Raw genomic sequence first — 20,502 nt, forward strand, 5'->3', positions numbered from 1 at the left:
GCTGCAAAATTTTCAACTTTTTTGTTTGAAATTAGGGTTTAGTGTTTCAAAACGCGTCGAATACTGATTACCGGGGCTCGTCTTTTGTGAGCTCCGAGTATGAGCCGACGCTACAGCTGCTCCCTTTTCTGCAAAGCAAGAATTTGTTTTGTATTTCTGTTTCATATTCTATCATGCAGATTTGGATAAATTAATTGTTTTGTTTATACAAGTAAAGATAGATGGGTGTGATGATTATTTCCCCAGATGATCGAAGCTGATTAAACTGTGCGATTTTTCTCTCGATTGTGGAGAATCCAAGCCAGTATTCTGATCCATCTTCTTCATATTTTTAATTTGTTTTTTCTTTTTTATTTTCAACTGTTTTGGCGGATATGGAAGTGATGATTATTTCCCCAAACGAACGACGCTGATTAAACTGAGCGATTTGTTTCTCTTTTGAGAGAATCCAAGCCAGGAATCTGATCCATTCCTTTGTTTTTAAACTTTATTGGTTTCTTTTGGGTTTAGGCACAAGATGAGATGGATGTGATGATTATTTCCCCAGATGATCGAAGTTGATTAAACTGAGCGATTTTTCTCTAATTGAGAATCCAAGCCAGATTTCTGATCCATCAATCGATCTTCGTGCAATTTCATTAACTAGAGTTTTAGATTCCAGAACGTGGGAATCATATTCTTGGAAATTTTGGCCGTAGATTCATTAAGAACAGTTACCAGTATTTGCGAAATGTTCCACAAGGGCTGTAGTTACCATATTTAACGTTGTAAGAAAAGAATATAATATAAGAACCATGGAAATCCCTGAATTCACTAATCAAATACTTCGGAGTTTATTTTTGACAATTGCAGTTTTGAGTTATTATGGCACTTTAAGATTATTCAGAGTATTCCCGGGTTCATTTGATGTCATCAAACAATGCGACTGAGGATTATGAATGGGCACAACTAGTGGTCAAACATTTGGTCCATCCTTGGCTGATTTATGCTGTCTGCCTAATATATGTTTTTTTTCCCCAGTTTAGGATGTTTTCCTTTGCTACCCTAAATTTTAAACCCGAAACTAAGAGATATTGTTTCTAGATATACATAGTTTGGTCTTAGAAAGTGATTCAAGTTGACAGATTAAAGCATAAATTATTAGCAAAATAACTCAATTTACTATATTGAATGATACAAATCTTAAGAGAATCACACTTTAAAAGCTCTACTCTAAAAAGAGAATCATACTTTAAAAGCCTTATACTAGAAGTTCATATTTTACATTTAGAATTCTAATATATTATTATGTTTCACCCATACGGGTTGACTATACATTAGCTTCTTATTAGTCCTAAACAAGCATTGCAATGACGATGTCATCACTCGTGTTGTATCATTGCAACTAGATGACGTGAGATATCAAATAATACGTACTTTAGAATATTCACATTTCATAACCTAAGGTCATATAAACCTCCAATTTGGGATACAAATCTTATACCTTACACTTAGGATCCTAATATTGGGACCAACCTAAGAATTTATGTTGGAAAATGATGGAACTACTTTGAAACCAATATATCCCAACACACTTAATTGGTGTTAGGGGCAATCAATTCAATGGACAATGGAACTTGGTTATGCCCATAGGAAGATTAGTCTGTCTAAAATCTTAATTAATTGATTGTAGACTAAATTTGATTCATAAAGGAACGTTACCTTATGAGCTGTTTAGTTGTACTGGTTTGATTAACTCACAACAATAAGAAATGCAATCAGCAAGAGTTCTCTTATATCTAAGTCTCCACTGAACTGCCAATTTCCACCTTTGTATAGACAATTTAGTCTTACCCGATAATGATAACTCAGCACCATTCCTTCCACTCTGCAAACCATTGGCCTCTAAGAATGTGCAAGCCTCACCTCCAAAAGTTGACAAATGCCTTTTCAGCTCCGTAGGGGTATTGAACTCTTGGATTTTGTCGATGGTAGACAGTAAAATGATGTCTTCTTCGATTGAAGTTGGCAAATTATTCAACTGATCCTGGCAATTCTTCAATATCCATTTCATAACAGATACCTCATTGTCTACGGAGAGTTGACACCCTGAATAAGCAAGGTGTCCAACTGCTCTTCGCTGGTTCACAGGTGTCAGCCATAATCGCAAAGCAGATAATAGAGCAAATGATGGTTTCCCATTTTGATGGATATACTGTGATTCCTTGGGCCATGAACCAGATGAATAAATGCCAGTGTCTAATGGTATAAAAACCTTGTCATTTGGATTTTCATTTAAAAGAAATCCATAGTGTTCGAGCAGCTCTAAATTTGTATATGTCCCATAACTTAAGAGAACCTGCAGATAACAAAGCACAGATTCAAATTCCATCTGACCTCACCATAAGAGTAAATTACTAGATAGACTTGTTTTATTAGTACTCTCACTATAAGAATGAAACTTTTTCATCTAAACCTTAAACCTGACACCAATCTAGAAATTGTAAAGCAACAAAAGGAGATGTATGAATCATTACACAATACTGAAAGTTGAAAACCTGAAATTGAAAGTATATTGAGAAATTTCACAAAAAGGGCAATACATCAAACACTGAATGAAGAATTTAAACAATCATGAAAAATGTGGTTTTATGATCAATTAATCTTTTACCCAAGATCTTTATCAACCCTAATTATACAAGCAACTTCAAACAGAATTTACCCTTCCACACAAGAACATTATATGGTTGGCAGGGAAATTACATTAGCTTAAGCAGTTCATCTATTACAAGAACAAACATAATAAATTTAAATTATACACTTTACACAGGAACTTGTTCAAACATGGACTGCAAATATCAGTAGCTAGTGAATTTGAGTGAATTGCTTTTACCCCCGCCAACCAATTTCTATAAGAAACAAATTTAAAGTTCATAAAAACTGTGCAGTAGCTTTCGACAAGAATAACTACATAATTCATGATAAATCATCACAAGAAACAATGAAACAACAAATTCTACTTCCAGCACACTTATCATAATTTCGTAGGAACATCATTTATTTCAAACAGAGAACAAAAATCACATGCTAAAGTATTAACTTACTGATTCAGTGCATGTAAACCTAGCTAGATTTACTTTCTAAAGTACTACTTAGTACTTATCCCAAATAAGAAAAAAACTCAGAAAATCATATTTTAGTCAAAAGGAATTTACAGAGGCCTGAGTCAAATCAAATAACAATTGTGCGTTTTATATATAATTCAACCATGGCTCAGATAATCAATTGATTTCATAAGTCAGATTTCAATAGGTTACACTAAAACTCACTTCACATTCAGATTCATGCATGATTCATCATCTCTCCTATAGTCAGTACATATTAAAAATAAGTGGCATTATAAATTTTAATTAACATCTTTTACAGCTTTATAGAGAAATTCGTTAAAAGATATTATCTGTCATGTGGAAACATTAATATGAAGTTATTAATTATTCATTTTAAAGGTATTTTCTGATGTCATTTTGCACATCTGTGACCACCAGACTAGTGATTTCCTTCAGACGCTTCTGAATGCAGACAGTCAAGAAGTAAAAATGCAAACAATAAAATAATTTGATAGTGAGGTCAAAATCAAGCCATCATGCACCCACACTTTCTAGTACCTGTTCTCCCTTTCTATAGCTTAGCCTAGCATAAAAACAGTAAGCATTAGCTTCTTCCTCGAACCAACCATCTGTTAACCTCTGCAGTTGAGGATTGATTTTCTCAGAATCTAAGATACTTTCTCCATCACCCTCTGCGAGGGATGAGGAATTCATTGTACCTCCCACATTTTCAGAGCCATTTGGCTCTTCCCCAGGTGCAGCATAGTTGAATAAATCTCCCACAGGACATAAACACCCAGCTTCATCCCATGCTATATGCATTGTCCGAGATGAAACCTATAGACACGACAAATTCAAGAATATATTTTAACTCACAATAAAAATAAGCCATCTCAGAATATAGTTTCTGATATCCTGAGGCTAATCCATTTGTCAATTCTAGGAATATGACTAAGATTGAGTGGTCTAATCAACCAGGAAAAAATTTCAAACCATGCCAAATAACTCAAAAACCAGAATCCATTAGTTGAGGTTAAGGATTCTCCATTAGTAGTGAAGGTTAAGGATTCTCACAGTTGCAGAAGCCCAAAGCCATGCCCTAAATGAGACAAGTTGAGGCTTTAGCTGAAGTTGTTCCATTACTTTACTGGCTTCTTTCCACTCCAATTCAGCTTTCAACGTCGCCTTCTCTGCAGCCCAGATAGCATCATCTACCTAAACCAGTTAACTGTAAGAGAAACTAACAACTAACTCAATTCACTTCTAAAAGCCAAAAACAAAGAAAAAGAAATGAAAATTTTAAAAATTAAAACTGAACTTGCAGAGCACGCTGCTCAAATTGGCCAAAAGTTGCAAGTAGATCATAACTACGCGGCAGAAGCACCAAGTAAGGATGCCACCGTGAATTTTTTCCTTTACCCATTTCATATAATAAACATAAAGTCAATATCTGCATTGCAAAAACGGAAGAAAATAGAAATAAGCGACTAGAATTCAAAATGAAACAATATAATATCTATTATGTAAAATAGTAATGAAATAGAAACCTGGGTAGAGGAAAGAGAAGAGTGTGAATTGATGGCATGAGATAGATTGTGATCCTCATTCAATGAAGACTGTGCTGTAAATAAAGCTGATTTTGGGACTTTTAGTATCAACGCTCCTTTTCTGAGATCACGCACAGCACCCAATCCTCTTCTGCAATGATTAGAAGTAATTAATAAACAATTAGAACGCAGAACGCGAAAGAATTACAAAGACTAACAAAATATTTGTAATAACTACAATAGAAATAATAAATAAACATTTACTTACCCGCCTGCTAGAGGGAAATGAGAGACGATAAGAGAGTGGCCTAAACAAGAGCGAGAGTGAGAAGGGGTTCCATTAGTAGAGTCTGTTATTCCGAGATGTGCTGCCCATTTCAGCAAATTTTGAAGCTGTTTCTCTTCTGTTTCCATTTTTTTTTCTTACTCAATGGGTTGTAGAAGGGGTTTTTAATTTGGCCAAACAACTATTTCCCACCCAAAGTATACTGCAATGTCAAGTTTCCACCCTTTAACTATAAAAACACCAAACATCTATCCATGGGCGATTAAATTTAACAAAACTCTAACGGTGATAAGGGTAAAATCGTTATTTTCTCTATAATATTAAAAATAAACTAAAATAGAATCTACTTTTACCCTCCTAAACTTTAAAAACTAAAATTTTCCCCTAACCTAAATTTTAAAAAATCACAGTTTCACCCTAGGGTTTCGTTTTGAAATCTCTGACGACATCTCCGATTCTATTTAGACGATTTCTCTTCCCAAACAACGTCTCTTTACGCCGGATGAGTTGGGGTGGAGTTGAGAGGGGTCGTCGATAGAAGAGAAACCGTCAGGAGGGGAAGACGACCGACAATAGCGTCGGAGAAAGTGAAAGGGTTTGGAAATAAACCCTAGGGGGGAAATGCGATCTTTTCAAACTTAGCTTAGGGAAAAAATATTAGTTTTTAAATTTTTAGAGAGAAAAATGAGATTAAATTTATCATCATTAGGGTTTTGTTAAATTTAACATGTCATAGATGGGTGTTTGGTGTTTCCATAGTTAAAGGGTGGAAACGAACATTACAGCAGACCTTGGGTGGGACATAACATTTGGCCTTTTAATTTTTATCCAAGGGGAATCGAACCTTATAACTCAACTTTGACCGCATATTCAAACGCAAACATGGAGGAGTGGGCCGGGCTGCAACTCACCACTTATGAGCCTTTTTGCCAAGTTGGTGTGACAAAAACTTCAGATTTAGAACATGACCCAAAAAGAATGTGCTCTCACATAGAGATTGACAATTTTGGCCTCAGTTTAAGAACTTCAACCCTGATAAGGGGAAAATTCTCCAACAAAAATGAAAAAGGAAATGAAAATAGAGATTAAAAAAATCTCTATAATTGAGAATTGGCTGAAGATAGGGACACATGGGTCACCTCTCTACCCCCATCCTTATCCTTTTATATTAAAATATTTATTTAAAATACTAATATATCTTTATAGTTTTAAATTATTTATATTTTTCAAATTTATTTAAGTTTTTGTTATGCATATTAAAGTAATTAATATGTTATATTTGTGACATTCGAAATAGTGAGTTATTGTTAATTTTACTTAATTTTATTATTTAATATATTTATATTATGTTTAAAAAGTATAAGGAGGAGATTTTTCCTTACGAATACAAAGAAAGGAGTTTTCTCTACAGAGACATAAAGGGGATATGGAGAGGATTTTTCTTCGCAATGAGAAGATGGGAAATCATTTTCATCCTTGCAATAAAGACTACCTAAGGACAAAAACATGATCAGAGATTGAGATCTCCTTATCCCTCCCTATTGTCATCCCTACTCTCATCAACCTTTGACATGTAATATGTATACTTTTGTGGATTGTCCCACTAACTTATAATTTTTTAATTAATTTATAATATTTTTTGACATATCATATTAGGTCCACCAACAAATCTTATTTCACTGCTTAGAGCACAACTCATTAAATCTACATGTCTAGCACAACTTGCTTTTTTTTTAATCAAACCAATATATATATGTATATATATATCATGTCAAATATTTCAAACCTGACATCTGTACAAACACAAACAAGTCATTAAAACGCACAATTGATAAGATTATTATTTTATTATTTCTAATCGCACAAACGAAGAGATGAATTGCTTGGAATTGGATGATGGAGATGAAGCAATTGTGTGATTCGAATGTGACTGATCTAACAACTATGGGAGAATTATTATGTACATGTAGCCTGCTTCTTCTCAATGAGTGGGAAAGGAGAAAAAAAAAAGGTTGATAGAGAGAAGGGTTCTAGTAATGGTGAGAAATAGATTCCACGGAGCTAAATGTAATAATAAAAAAATAAAAAAAAGGAAACAAGCCCTAGGATTGGCCTGCCAGGGCTCACCTAAGCCCAAGAGTCGATCCCACTCTGCGCCGAGGGTCTTTAGCTGGGCCAAGCAAGGTGCACGTTTTCCCACCTATGCCCTAAATTAATCGGGGATTTGGACAATTTTATTATAATCTCTTTTTTTTTTTGTATAGAGGCTACATAACTCTGTTTCAAAAATCGGATTGAATTATAAACCATTTTGAGATTCGCTTCTGGTTGAATTGGTCAGGTCATTTTAATCAATCGGTTCAATCGAATTTTTAATTTTATATAAGAACTTGAAAAATTTTACTCTATTTATATGTACTTTACATTGTGAATTTCAATATTCGATTTTTTGAATGTATAACTTTTAAAATACTTTATCACAATTATCATAATTTCATAAACCAAATCAAGAAAACTTTATAAATAATCAAATAAACAATTTAGAAATTTGTTCTTGACTCTAATCATGAATCTTACAAACAAATAAAACAATTAAAAATAATTTTTTTCAATATACTACCGAAAATCATTTTCCTCGATACACTACCGATTAATGATTTTAGTTAAAATAAGAGAAAATAAGACTATTCATTTGTGAAAACACAAAATGAAAACAAGTTTCAAACAAGTCTTTCACATTTTAAAAGAGAAGAAAGCATAAAAAACAAGAATGAAGTCCCAACTGTTTTGTTCGTTACGTCGAACTTGAAGAAGACAACTTAGAGAAAAACAGTTGTGCCAACTCAGTTGGGTGTGTAGCTAGTGAGAACAGACAACATTGTTGAAAGTCGATTGACTATGTTTTGTTCAGCAGCAATGCAAGGAAGGGTTTAAAAAGTGGTCTTGCGTTTTTGGGTTTTTTGTTTCAAGTTTTAAAATTTAAATTTTTTAGGACCGAAGATGAGATTGAACTAAACTGGATCATGAACCGGCAATAAACCGTCGGTCCAGATGCAGTCCAATCCAAAAACTTACAAAAAACTGATATTTAAACTAAAAAATCATTAGAAGGACCAATTCACGATCCAGTTTTGCAAACTTTGTTACACAAGCAATTCAAGTATTACCAAGTCAAAGTGAGAACTAAAATGTGCAAATTAACGTGTAAACAAGAAAAAAAAATTATTACTATATGATAAAACTGGTAAGACGATAAGCCATGAAATCACCAAAGTTTGTTATGTTATGTTGAAAAAAGGATTAAAAACAACAATATCATAGGGTAAAAAAATTGAAAAGTTTTAATTATCCGAAAAGTGAAACATCTTGAAAGTATCGGGTTGGATATGTGATTTTTAGTCAATGCAAAAAAAGTCAAATTTTTGTAAAGACAAATGATAATGAAGGCATAATCTAAACGATATTACTTTGGACCAAAAACAGTAAACTAGCTCCAAACTATATCATTGCCAACTTTTGTCACGTTACCTTTATGAGACGTATACTTTGTAAATTGAAATTCTAATTTATGTCTGTAAGTATACATAAAAAAAAATACCTAAATATAATTTTTTTTTATTAATGTATTTTTAGACATGGTAAAATAAATGGGCACTAGCAAGATCCATAGGTAAGTAATTTTAAGACGGATACAAATTTTAAATTTGTAGACACATATCTGTGCCCATAAATAATAAATTTTTGTAAGTGGGATAGGTATATTTGTGATTCATCCATTATTTTTTACTTATTATCCTTCTTCTTCTTTTTTAACAATACATTTAATGCAAAATTTATAATTTTTTTAATATAAAATGAATTCAAGTTTATCATAAAATTAAAAAAAATTGTGTTAAAAATAAATTTAAGAGATAGAAATACTAAATATTTTGTTATAAATATTTGTTTCCGTATTTAATATTAAACTTTTTTAAATTTATAGAAAACAATTTTATAATAAAATATTTATATACTTAAAAAAAAAAAAACGACTTATGCCCATTTTGACCTGCCTAACCTGATCGATTACCAGGTATACTTATCCTAAGTGACAATACATGTATAAGTTTGATTCTCCTCCCAAAGTTGCTATTTTCTCTGATTATTTCTATGGAAAAGGACTATTTCTCACCTAAGTTTTAACTTAATCTCAAAAATATATCTATGACTAATGAAAAACCTAAATATTCACTCATTTTTAAACAATCGTTAAGATTTCTATTAAATATATTAGATAAAACTGTTATTTTAATATTTATGTTAAAATTATATAATTTTATCGTATTTCCCCTCTAATTTTAAAAATTAACATTTTACCGCTATACCTGAACTAGGCTGGACTCGAGCTCGAGCTCGGCCGAGCCAGCTTGAGCTCGAGCTCGGTTCGAGCCTGAAACGAGTCGGGCTCTGTTCGGTTCTATCGAGCTCGAACTGGCTCGGTAGATTTTTTTTAATTTTTTATATAAAACGACGTCGTTTTGATCAATATATATTAAAAACGATGTCGTTTTGATAATGAAAAATGAGTCGAACCGAAAACAAGCCAAACTCGAGCCGCCCATATATAAACCAAACCGAGCCCAAGTTAGCTACGAGCCGAGCTCGGCTCGGCTCGAATCCAGCCCTAACCTGAACTTTAAAAAGTGATTTGCACTCCCTAAATCCCTAATTTTTTTTCACTCTCCCTCCGGCCACCAGTGACAACGCGGCTGAAGAAAAAGTGACGATGCTCATTGACCTTCATTGGACGATGAAACATCCTCTATTCTCTGGATGGCACTCGCCGTCCATTCTAAACGACCTTTGTCATCCAATGAGGACGACAAAGCGTCGTCCAGAGTAGACGTGTGATACCCTTAGGCGAATCCCACATCGACAAAGTACATGAGAGATGCTGGGTCAGTCTATATATCCCACATTGGTTATTGGTGAGAGAATTTGACTGGTTAAATAGTCTGTGAGCTATTTAACTGTTAAGATGCGTTTTGGGTTGCAAAGCCCATAAGCAAACCCATGATGAACTATGTGTCCAAAGTGGACAATATCTTGATAGTGGGTCGGGTTATTGGACCAGAGATGTTACAAATGGTATCAGAGTAACTTCGCGTGTCCTCTTGAACGATGGTGGGGTAATCTCAACGAAGACACTGAGTCCCATAAGGGGGGGTGTATATGATACCCTTAGGTGAATCCCACATCGACAAAACACGGGAGAGATGTTGGGTCTGTCTATATATCCCACATTGGTTAGTGGTGGGAGAATTTAACTGGTTAAATAGTCTGTGAGCTCCTTAACTGTTAAGACGCGTTTTGAGTTGCAAAACACAGAAGCAAACTCATGATGGACTGTGTGTCCAAAGTGGATAATATCTTGACAGTGGGCCGGGTTATTGGACCAGAGATGTTACAAGACGACTTTCTGTTGTCGAGAATGGACATGTTCTGTCTTCCAGAGATCTAGACCATGATTGTTATCCAAAGGTCGACCTCTAGACGAAAACTCCTCCGCCATCGATTGGTCGTCACTAGAGAAAGTGACTAAATTTCAGGAAAAAAATTGAATTTTTTAAAATTTAATTATAAGAAAAAATGTTAATTTTTTAAATTAAAAAGAGAAAATGAGATAAAATTTTAATTATTTTAATATTATTAATAAAATAACAAATTTATCTCTTAACCACAATAAAAAATATATAAGTGTGTCCTAACGATTAAACTTTAGGTGAGTATTTAAGATTTTTATCTACTATAGGGAAATTAGGGTAAAACTTGAGTAGGAAATTCTCCTTTTCCCTTATTTCTAAGCCTTCCTTTCGCAGTTAGACACTATTGCAGTTCAGCCTTCTTGCCAATTTAATTCGATTTGCCTGTTTATTTTATTTTAGTTAATTTTAGCCGTGCAAGTATCAATTATATCTATTTTTTAATTTAAATATAAAAACAGTGTCATCAAAAAGTGGTCTTCAATTATTTATGGTGGCGTTTTTCCATCATTCAATTTAATAATTCCACAGTTATCGAAAGACTTTTACCTAAATTTTATTTTATTTATTTATATTACTCTATTTCATCAAATCTAAGGGTTTTTTTCAATTTTCTTGTAAGATGGCCTAACATTATCTTATTTGCTCTGTCTAAAAACACCTTTAATAATAAAATAATAATATGATTATCAAAAGTTTTTAAATATAGATAATATATTATTATATAATTAAATATTATTTTATTTTTAATTTAAAATCATCAAATTATATGATAATTTTTTTGAAAATAGAGTTTTTTTCTTATGATTGAAAAACTTGATTTGATTTTGTCAAATAAATAAAATTTAAAATATAATAATTAAACTCAAAATTATTATATTAAATAAATTGAAAATAAAGTTTTCTTCCTGCTCAAAACCGAGACAAATTTAGACTCTTTCTCCTACAAGTTAAAACCACAACAGCACTTACTATTTTCAATATTATTTTATTATAATTAACTCACCTCCATTACCTTCTTGCCTTCCTCCATCCCATGAAAGTTGGCATTTATCAATACGTGTCAAACACTTGACCATGTGAACCCATGGACGACAGGTCGTCTATTCATATTTTATTTCTGTATTTGAAATAAAAGACAAATGCCTTTCTCCATTTCCACTTTTTCACTCTTCTGGGCTCCACCACATCCTCCCGGGATCTAGCTTTTCTTTTCCCTCCTCACTCAGCGCTTGCCACGTGAACTCTCACCTCCACTCTTCCTCCCGATAACCTTATCGTCCACGTGGGATCCTCTTCTCTCTTCTACTTTTCACTCGGGTCGGGTAAATTTATTAACACTTTATATGAAAAAGATTGAATTTGATGTTTTTATTTTCTTAAAATATTTGACCAGTCAACGATGATAAAGACTTCCTTAATTAATACATTTTAGAATATTAAATATTGAAAACAAAATGCGAAAAATAGAGAATAATCCTTTTAAAAAAGGCATATTAATTAAGTAAATTTTTCTTAATTAATTTTGTAACTGAAATATAGATATATTTTTTTAAAAACAATTTCACCCATATCGGATCACTTTTTAAAGGTCAAATTAATTATATTAAGTAAACCAAATATCAGATTTAGTGATTGATTTGAAAGTCACTTAATCAAATAAATCAAAGTTTGATTTTAATATATTATTAAAAAAAATTTAATTCATATTTTCTTTTATTTATAGTCTTCTCCACATATTTTTTATATTAATTTCTTTTTTGTTAAAATAAAACTTTTATTCTTATTTCACAAATACAAAACCCAATAAACCAACATATTTTTTTTGAAGTGATTTAAAAAAATACTCTTTAAAAATAAAAAAATTAAATTGGTTTAATAAATATTTAATTTTCAACCTTTTGGAAATTTTAGAACCGCCTATATTGTTAATTAGGTTATTGTTATTTTTTTAAATTCAAATATGGAGAAGGAAACGGGTTATTCAAGAATATCCATATTCCATCCGGATCTGAAATCTGATACATGACAAAACAGTAACCATATGGATAAAAAAGAGGAAAGAGAGGCCACTCTGCAAATAAATTCAGAACGTTAAAAAAAATTATATAAAACAAAGGAAGAAACAAGAGAGTGTGAAGCTTCGAGAGCTCTGGAAGAGTGGAGGCTTTGTTAGGTATGTTGAAGATTAATGGTCGTTGTTTTATGCTTTCATTTTGATACTTTATTTTTTCCTATTTATTTAGTCACTGCTTTTGCCAACATTTCCAAGGCCCTTCTTTGTTTAATCATTATCACAATGGCTTCTGAACTCTGGAGCAAGTTTAGTTTATGTTTTTGAGATCCCATTTCTGAGTTTGTTTCTTGCTGTGGGGTTTTGTGTTAGTAGTTGAATTTTAATTTCGTTTTTGTTTTTGAATGCTTACAGTGATTTTCTGGTTCTTTACACAGAATCGAAGCAGAGTGTTTGCTGAGTTGTTGGTTGTAATTGGTTTAAGTTGAACTTGTATAGCAGATAGGTTTCATTTGGTTGTGTGATTAAGGTTGGAGCTAGGGGAGAATTAAGAAGGCTAGATAAGTAGAATTTCAAGTTTCAGCATGTCTGTGGCTTTGCTATGGGTTGTATCTCCCAACTCACAGTTGTCAAGATATGCTGGATTTGATGATTCAGTTCGTGATGGAAACCGACTAATAGACTCATCAAGATTTCTGTACCGGGATCGTGGTTCGATGTTTAGCTGTAGACCTAATAAGGATAGGAAACAGAAATGGAATTCTTGCTCATTTGGTACAGATTTTAGGCATCCTTGCTTAGGTGGAATCAACTTACCTGAGATATCATGTATGGTGGCTAGCACAGTGGGAGAAATGGCCGTGTCTTCAGAAGAAAAGGTTTACAATGTGGTGTTGAAGCAGGCAGCCTTGGTTAATAGGCAATTAAGGTCAAGTGGAGAACTTGATGTGAAACCTGATCTTGTTTTGCCTGGAACTTTGAGCTTGTTGAGTGAAGCTTATGATCGGTGTGGAGAAGTTTGTGCAGAGTATGCCAAGACATTTTACTTGGGTTAGACTTCTTTTGTACAATTTTGAATTTTGAATTAGGAGTGAAATTCTGTAGTTGCAGTTCTTTTGAAACAAATCCTTATGTTTTTCCGCCTTTTTCAGGAACTCTCCTAATGACTCCTGAAAGAAGAAGAGCTATATGGGCTATATATGGTTTGTGATCATAACTTTAACTCATACTGCATCTTTTTTTTTCAATTCAAGATTTCCTCAGTTAATTTTCAAATAAAATCTTGACATAGTTGAGGATTAGATTTATCAAACAATTAACAAAAACCCTTCAAAGACTTTTCTAAAACTGTTAGACTTTGGTGCTCATCGAATCTTAAACTAATTAATTCTTTTTGGTTTGTTTAGCAAAGACATTTCATACCATTTCATAGGATGACTGTTGTGGATTGTTGGTTTTAGTAAGGTTGGTTGCATCCTGAATCTATGTTATCATCCAAACAAGAAGAATTGTTGTTCTTTGAATAATGTTATAAACCCATGTCCTCCCTGCATGAGTATCTACTTTACTGTCAGTTTGTATAATTTGTTGATGACTAATCAAGGTTTAATTTCCTTAAATAAGTGTAATCATGCTGTGTTGAAGTTCATCTTTAAACATGACTTTTATGTGGTCGTGGTCATCTGACTTTGACTTCTTTTTCTTCTATTTGATAGGAAAGAGGTGCTTTATATTTTTATATTATTTTTACAATGTTGACATCTTTTCCATCGGGGGGAGGGGATGTATATGCTATAATAATATCTTCAAATACAGTGTGGTGTAGGAGGACGGATGAACTTGTTGATGGACCTAATGCTTCACACATTACTCCAACAGCCTTAGATAGATGGGAATCCAGGTTGGAAGATGTTTTCCAGGGTCGTCCATTTGACATGCTTGATGCTGCTTTATCAGATACAGTAGCAAAATTTCCTGTTGACATTCAGGTTAGATTATATTTTCATAATCAAATTAAACTTAACATAGAATGGTTGTTGTACTACTTGTGATTAACTTTTTGTGGCTTTGTTAGATCTTATGTCAATTGGGTGCCCCTTGAGTATAACTGTAACAATTTTTAATAATGTTAAGTTTTTATATAATGACAGATCATGTTCCACTTGTAATGGTATCATGCCATCTCTGTTTTTTCAATTTTATCCTTCAAGTCCGAAGCTATGAAAGAGGTCACACAGTATGGCTACTATGAGCTCTTTGGTTTCCATAAAATTTTGGATAATTTTTATGAACAATAATACTATGTATATAATTTTTTTGCACAAACAACGATGTGTTACTATGTGAATGAATATTGTTTTATCTTTAATTTTTAATTGTTCAATCACATAATGATACATCGTGGTTTGTACACAAAAGTTGTGTATATAAAAGTACTTTTTTAAGAAACGGTTGAGCTTATTGGGAATCAGGGGAACGTGTCTGACAATTCCTAAGTTCAAGCAAGTATCTCCATTTTTGGTTTTCATCTTTGTTCCATGTCCATGCCAAACTTATCTTCCCTCTTGAAAAAACTTATTTAACTCAACTAGTCTTGCCTTTTTATCATTCATCTGCAGAGACAAAAAGGAAAAAACTAACCATTGTCAAAGTCTTGTATGGCCCTGAAAACAGTCATTTTTGAGCTGGATTTTGTTGAGCAGGGTCTACATAGTAATATTATGAATAAACAAAGTCTTGTATAGACATGAAAACAGTTGTTTGGGGCCAGAATTTGTAGGTCAGGGTCTACATGGTAATATTATGAATATGTAACTGCTTAATAGGCCTAAAATTTCTGAAGGAAGGGCGTAAGGATATGGAAAAAACCTCTCTTAAGTTTTAATAGTTATCTGGTAGAATTTCCTGGGCAATGGTAGATATTATGAGTTTTTCTTTCAAGTAATTGCAGTAAACCCTTAACCTGAACCTTCTGTCATTGTTTAGTGAATTTCAGCCACTGAATGTAGCGATGGTCCCCATAGTTAAAGCATTACACTTATAAAATTAGTATGTATTGTGCAACAAGACATTGAACTTGTCACTAAACTATTGACGTTTTGTCTTGCAGCCATTTAGAGACATGATTGAAGGAATGAGGATGGACCTTAAGAAATCAAGATATAAGAACTTTGATGAACTATACCTGTATTGTTATTATGTTGCTGGCACTGTTGGTTTAATGAGTGTTCCAGTCATGGGAATTGCACCTGGATCACAGGCAACAACAGAGAGTGTCTACAATGCTGCCTTGGCATTAGGGATTGCTAACCAGCTCACCAACATACTCCGGGATGTTGGAGAGGAGTAAGTGCAGTCATTAAATTTGGGAGCTTTTCTTTCAGTTTTCATGAAGATGAACTCAATCGTTAACGTTTCTCATCATTTTTATCATCTTTTAACATTTCTTCTTCAGTGCAAGAAGAGGAAGGGTTTATCTACCACAAGATGAGCTGGCACAAGCAGGGCTTTCTGATGAAGACATATTTGCTGGAAAGGTGTCTGCTAAATGGAGAAATTTCATGAAGAACCAAATTGAGAGAGCAAGGATGTTCTTTGATGAAGCAGAGAAAGGCGTGGCAGAGCTGAGCGATGCTAGCAGATGGCCGGTGAATAATCAGGAACCCTTTTTATCATTATAAATTATGCCTTAAACTACTGGATGAGATTGAACATATAAATGAACATGAGCGTTGAATGTTACTGCAGGTATGGGCATCGTTGCTTTTGTATCGTCAAATACTAGACGAGATTGAAGCAAATGATTATGACAATTTCACAAGGAGGGCATATGTGAGTAAAGTGAAGAAGATAGCTGCATTGCCAGTCTCCTATACAAGGTCGCTCGTACGCCCCTCCAGAAAAGCACTGTTAAAAGTGCAAAATTGACACTCAACATTGATTCTCAGAAGCATATATAATAATTGAATACCAAAAACAAACAAGAGTCAATTGTTTTGTATATTAGGAATTGTTGTAATGCAGCAACTCTGTATCCATTATAAGCTCAAATAGTAAATTTAATTCTCACTTGCAATGGCCAAAACCAAATCTGGATTTATGCTTTGCTGTTGCTGTATTCTACATATCCTGCTTGCATGATTGGACTCAAAACTATGGTTTACCTACTAAGCCTATGTTTTCTAGTTGAAAACTATGGTTTCACTCCGATTCCAAATTTTTATCAAAAAAGGTAGAAAGGGAAAAAGAATAAGGTTTGCAGAGAGGAAATGTTAACTCGGACTAAGTATCGACCAAACTGACTCAATATTATACCGGTTAACTCTTTTAACCATAATTTGACAATAATATATAATCATAATCAATCTAAAAATAAGATTTTAATAAACTATATCTATAAAAAAAAATTGACAAAAATAATTAAAATAACATATTTTTAACTTGTTATTCCAAATATGGTCTCATATCTTAGTGTTTGACCTAAAACTTCTTCATTATTCCGTTTACTTACAATTATTGACCATTTGTGCATACAAAGTATATAAAATCACACTGAAAAGTTTACCTCGTTCATGCGCTATGCACCAAATGACTATTTTGCCCATCACTCTCCATGTACAAGTGTGTAATTTTAATGTGCACGGTCTTTAGGACATTGCATACACAACACCTAGTCTTGAAAATGACCAATTTTCCCTTGGAGTATACATGTGGTGTGACATTTTCATTACTTAAATTTAAATTTTATTATTATTCATAAATCTAATGCTTCGTTTGGAACACATTTTCTTCATTTCAATTTTGGATACTGTTTTTGAAGATAATTGTGATTTTGTTTTGAAATTGTAAAAATACAAAATTAAATTTCTTATTTTCATTTCTAAATTCATTTTAAAATATAAATGAACGCCACCTTAGAACCAACAAGATTTCATCAGTTTCTTCCAAGCAGGGCCATTTCCAGAGAGATATTTGGAATTAGACAGCTCTTCATATACGTCAAAAAATATTTCAGGACCAAGGCCAAGTCGCCCGGCTGTCGACTGTCGGCTGTCGGCTGTCCCCTCTCCCATACGTAGCAAAACAACAAGCTGAAGAACCAGCGTACGATAAAACAAAAAAACCATCTCACGTCGAAGAAATGTATGAAACGACAACTCTTAAAGAGAGTCGACGTGGCGCCAATTCCTTTCTGGGAAATTTTACTTAATAATTGAGAGGAAAAACATGCATAGGAAACACCTTTTGTAAGATATAACGGGAATTATAAATTTTTTATAAAAAAATTACCTAACTAAACTAAATTATTTTGAATCTCATGATATTTGAGGTAAAGTGACATAACCCATTCATTTTCTGCGAATTAATGAGAGTTCTCATTACTTCAAATGTCTTCCATACCAGTATTTAAATTGAATAAAATAAATTGTATAAATTTATTTGTGTAAACTGATATAATAACTTTTAATTATATAATATGATTGTTTATTTTTCTTTCTCACTTTAATATTACTCAATCAAATATCAATATATCAAGTTATATAAATAAATTTATATAGTTTATCTATACATATAATATTACTTATTTGAATTACCCATTTGCTCCCAAGATTTTAAAGATTAGAGTAGTAAATTGCTTAAAAACCCGACTATTATTATTTTATTATTGATAATATTTAATTATTCAATAAAATTATACTTATACAGTTTTGAGTACAATATACCCATTATAATAAAACTATGTGTATCTATTTTAGGTACATAAATGTATACATACTTATATGTGTTATCATATGATTAAGTATTATTTTATCTTTAATTCAATATCACTCATCATTCAATTATGTGATGAGTGATATTGAATTAAGGATAAAATAATACTTAATCATGTGATGATAAAGGTAAATATGTATATATTTGTGTATTTAAAATAGATACATATAATATTATTCTACTTATTTATATACTCAAAAGTATATAAATATAACATTATTCTTAATTATTACAACACAAATCAATTTAAACACTCATCACAAGACACTTAGAAACCAGCGAGGCTCATTAGTTTCTTCCAAGCAGGGCGGCTAGAAATGTCCTCCCACCATTCATGAACATGTTTCCTCTCGGTGATCAAGTGCCCCATTTCTGCTTCGTTCATGAGAAACCTCATGCTTGGAAGGTGGGTTAAATCGGCCAATGTGAAGCTATCTCCAGCCAAATATTTGCCCTTAGACAGCCTTTCTTCATAAATATCGAAAACTTTTTCAAGCTTCTGCTCGCAGCTATGGACCAAGGCCAAGTCCCCCGGCTGCCCCATTGGTGGCAGCACAACAAGCTGAAGAACCATCGTATAAATCAAGTCATTGAAATTGTGAGCTTCCACTTCAAGCCATTGATCCACCACAGCTCTCTCCTCTAATGTCTTTCCCAGTAGGTTAGCACCCCGCTCTGCATACTTTGCTGCATAGTACCTTACGATTGCCCTAGACTCTGCAAAATAGAAGAAAAGTTGAAGATGGATTTTTTAAAACCCTATGTAATCTATTTTGCATGTTTTTTGTAGTTGTGTTTCTTCTGCAAACTTGAAGCACTTTGATAAATCTTTCATCCTTTGATCAAGTAAGATTATGTCTCTTACCAAAGAGCCTAAAGTCCCCATCTTCTACAGCCGGAACTTTCCCAAACGGCTTCAAAAAGATTGAAATTTCATGTAAGATGACAAATAAAAATCATATATATAATCAGCAACTTTACAGTGGAAATCTTCAATCACCTGTCGAACTAGAAAATCAGGTCGCTTATGCTCTCCTTGATCGAGATCAATATGCACAATTTCGAAAGCCACTTCCTTTTCAAGCAGGCAAGCCAAAACTCTCTGGGTGCAACCGGAATTCAAAGGACCAAAAACTTTTACTACCATTTTGTTACTTTGTGATCTGATCTATGCCTTTTACCAAGGATTTGAAAGTGTTATATAGAATAAAATTTGGTCAACACTTGGTGGTTGTCACGTGGGAATTCTCCCCCACATGAGATGTTATTTTATTTTTTCACTTCTGTAGGAAAGTTGACAAACGATGAGTTTGGTTAGTCGCCGAGGGTTGTCACATGCCGGCAATCGACTTAACCGGTGGGTCAACCACCACAAGTGAGCTGGAAGCTGATGGTGGTTGGGTCTATTGATTTGGCATGATTTGAGACCAATAAAAGTACTCTTATCAATTTCTATCTATAATTATCCACGTGTTATCATATGATTGAACAGTTAAAAATTAAAGATAAAATAATATTCAATCATATGATGACATATTATTACTTACGTACATAGTATTATTGTTTTATTATAGGGTAATTAATAAATAACCAAAGTTATACGTATATATTTTTAATACGTAATTTGAATGTATAAATGATATGTTATCATATAATTAAGTATTATTTTTTTATTAATTCAAATTCATCTAATCACCTAATGACATATAATCAGTGTATCCAAATTATGTATAAAAAATATATATACATAATTTTCTTATTAATAAATTATCATACTTCGAAGAGATTTATATTTTTCTAGCCAACACTTTTGTGATTATACGAATATAATTAGTAGGATGGGATGAATGATTTTATCCCTATATATAAAGCAGCCAACACAATCTTATCCAACTTATGAATCCAATGAATTAAGAGAAATTTCAATAAAGAATCATATGATTTATCAAGCTAAAACTTATTGTGAAAGGGTTTAGAGCTTAGTATAAAGCATTAAAGGGATGTTTTGTTTGGGGTATGAATTTTGGAATTTGAATATATGAATGTTGTGCTTTTCATGGAAAAATTACTTCATTGTTGACCTAAAAAATTAATTAATCAGGATTATGAGTCATATTTTACAAATAAAATTACATTTGATATGAAATCTTGAAAACACTCTTCAGTAGTCGTGATTTACCCAAATGCAAGCCTAGTGATATTGTTTAAGGGGTAATTGGTAGAGGTTATACCTAATGGAGAGGTAAATGAAATTTAATGGTAGAGTTTTTCCATG

The 20,502-nt window shown here is 32.7% G+C and overlaps 3 protein-coding genes and 3 non-coding genes across 8 annotated transcripts; 4 read left to right on the plus strand and 2 right to left on the minus strand.

The window, feature by feature from the left end:
- The first annotated feature begins 221 nt into the window (after positions 1-221).
- On the plus strand, positions 222-318 carry LOC123226613. Its single transcript, XR_006504362.1, has one exon. It is a non-coding gene; the product is annotated as a small nucleolar RNA Z103 (small nucleolar RNA).
- Positions 319-374: 56 nt separating this feature from the next.
- On the plus strand, positions 375-470 carry LOC123226612. Its single transcript, XR_006504361.1, has one exon. It is a non-coding gene; the product is annotated as a small nucleolar RNA Z103 (small nucleolar RNA).
- A 52-nt stretch (positions 471-522) lies between these two features.
- Positions 523-615, plus strand: LOC123226614. The gene has a single exon (XR_006504363.1). It is a non-coding gene; the product is annotated as a small nucleolar RNA Z103 (small nucleolar RNA).
- Positions 616-1,643: 1,028 nt separating this feature from the next.
- Positions 1,644-5,068, minus strand: LOC123226045 (protein SET DOMAIN GROUP 40). 2 transcript variants are annotated; one of them, XM_044650503.1, is made up of 6 exons: positions 4,902-5,068; positions 4,634-4,784; positions 4,405-4,536; positions 4,161-4,301; positions 3,645-3,923; positions 1,644-2,338 (listed from the first exon to the last, which is right to left on the minus strand). In XM_044650503.1, exons 1-6 carry the CDS (start codon positions 5,045-5,047, stop codon positions 1,703-1,705), a joined length of 1,485 nt encoding a protein of 494 aa, XP_044506438.1. In that variant the 5' UTR covers positions 5,048-5,068; the 3' UTR covers positions 1,644-1,702. The 2 variants fall into 2 exon arrangements, with proteins under 2 accessions (XP_044506438.1, XP_044506439.1); XM_044650504.1 differs by lacking the exon at positions 3,645-3,923.
- A 7,389-nt stretch (positions 5,069-12,457) lies between these two features.
- On the plus strand, positions 12,458-16,523 carry LOC123225945 (phytoene synthase 2, chloroplastic). 2 transcript variants are annotated; one of them, XM_044650326.1, is made up of 7 exons: positions 12,458-12,617; positions 12,893-13,505; positions 13,607-13,657; positions 14,271-14,443; positions 15,565-15,800; positions 15,910-16,102; positions 16,203-16,523. In XM_044650326.1, exons 2-7 carry the CDS (start codon positions 13,040-13,042, stop codon positions 16,380-16,382), a joined length of 1,299 nt encoding a protein of 432 aa, XP_044506261.1. In that variant the 5' UTR covers positions 12,458-12,617; positions 12,893-13,039; the 3' UTR covers positions 16,383-16,523. The 2 variants fall into 2 exon arrangements, with proteins under 2 accessions (XP_044506261.1, XP_044506262.1); XM_044650327.1 differs by having other exon boundaries at positions 12,473-12,617; positions 12,870-13,505.
- A 1,564-nt stretch (positions 16,524-18,087) lies between these two features.
- On the minus strand, positions 18,088-19,402 carry LOC123226122 (glutathione S-transferase F11-like). The gene is made up of 3 exons (XM_044650607.1): positions 19,228-19,402; positions 19,093-19,141; positions 18,088-18,944 (listed from the first exon to the last, which is right to left on the minus strand). The coding sequence occupies exons 1-3, from the start codon at positions 19,372-19,374 to the stop codon at positions 18,496-18,498; spliced, it is 645 nt and encodes a 214-aa protein (XP_044506542.1). The 5' UTR covers positions 19,375-19,402; the 3' UTR covers positions 18,088-18,495.
- Positions 19,403-20,502: the final 1,100 nt, after the last annotated feature.

The sequence above is a fragment of the Mangifera indica genome, chromosome 9, assembly GCF_011075055.1.
Source record: "Mangifera indica cultivar Alphonso chromosome 9, CATAS_Mindica_2.1, whole genome shotgun sequence".
Taxonomy (NCBI): Eukaryota; Viridiplantae; Streptophyta; class Magnoliopsida; order Sapindales; family Anacardiaceae; genus Mangifera; species Mangifera indica.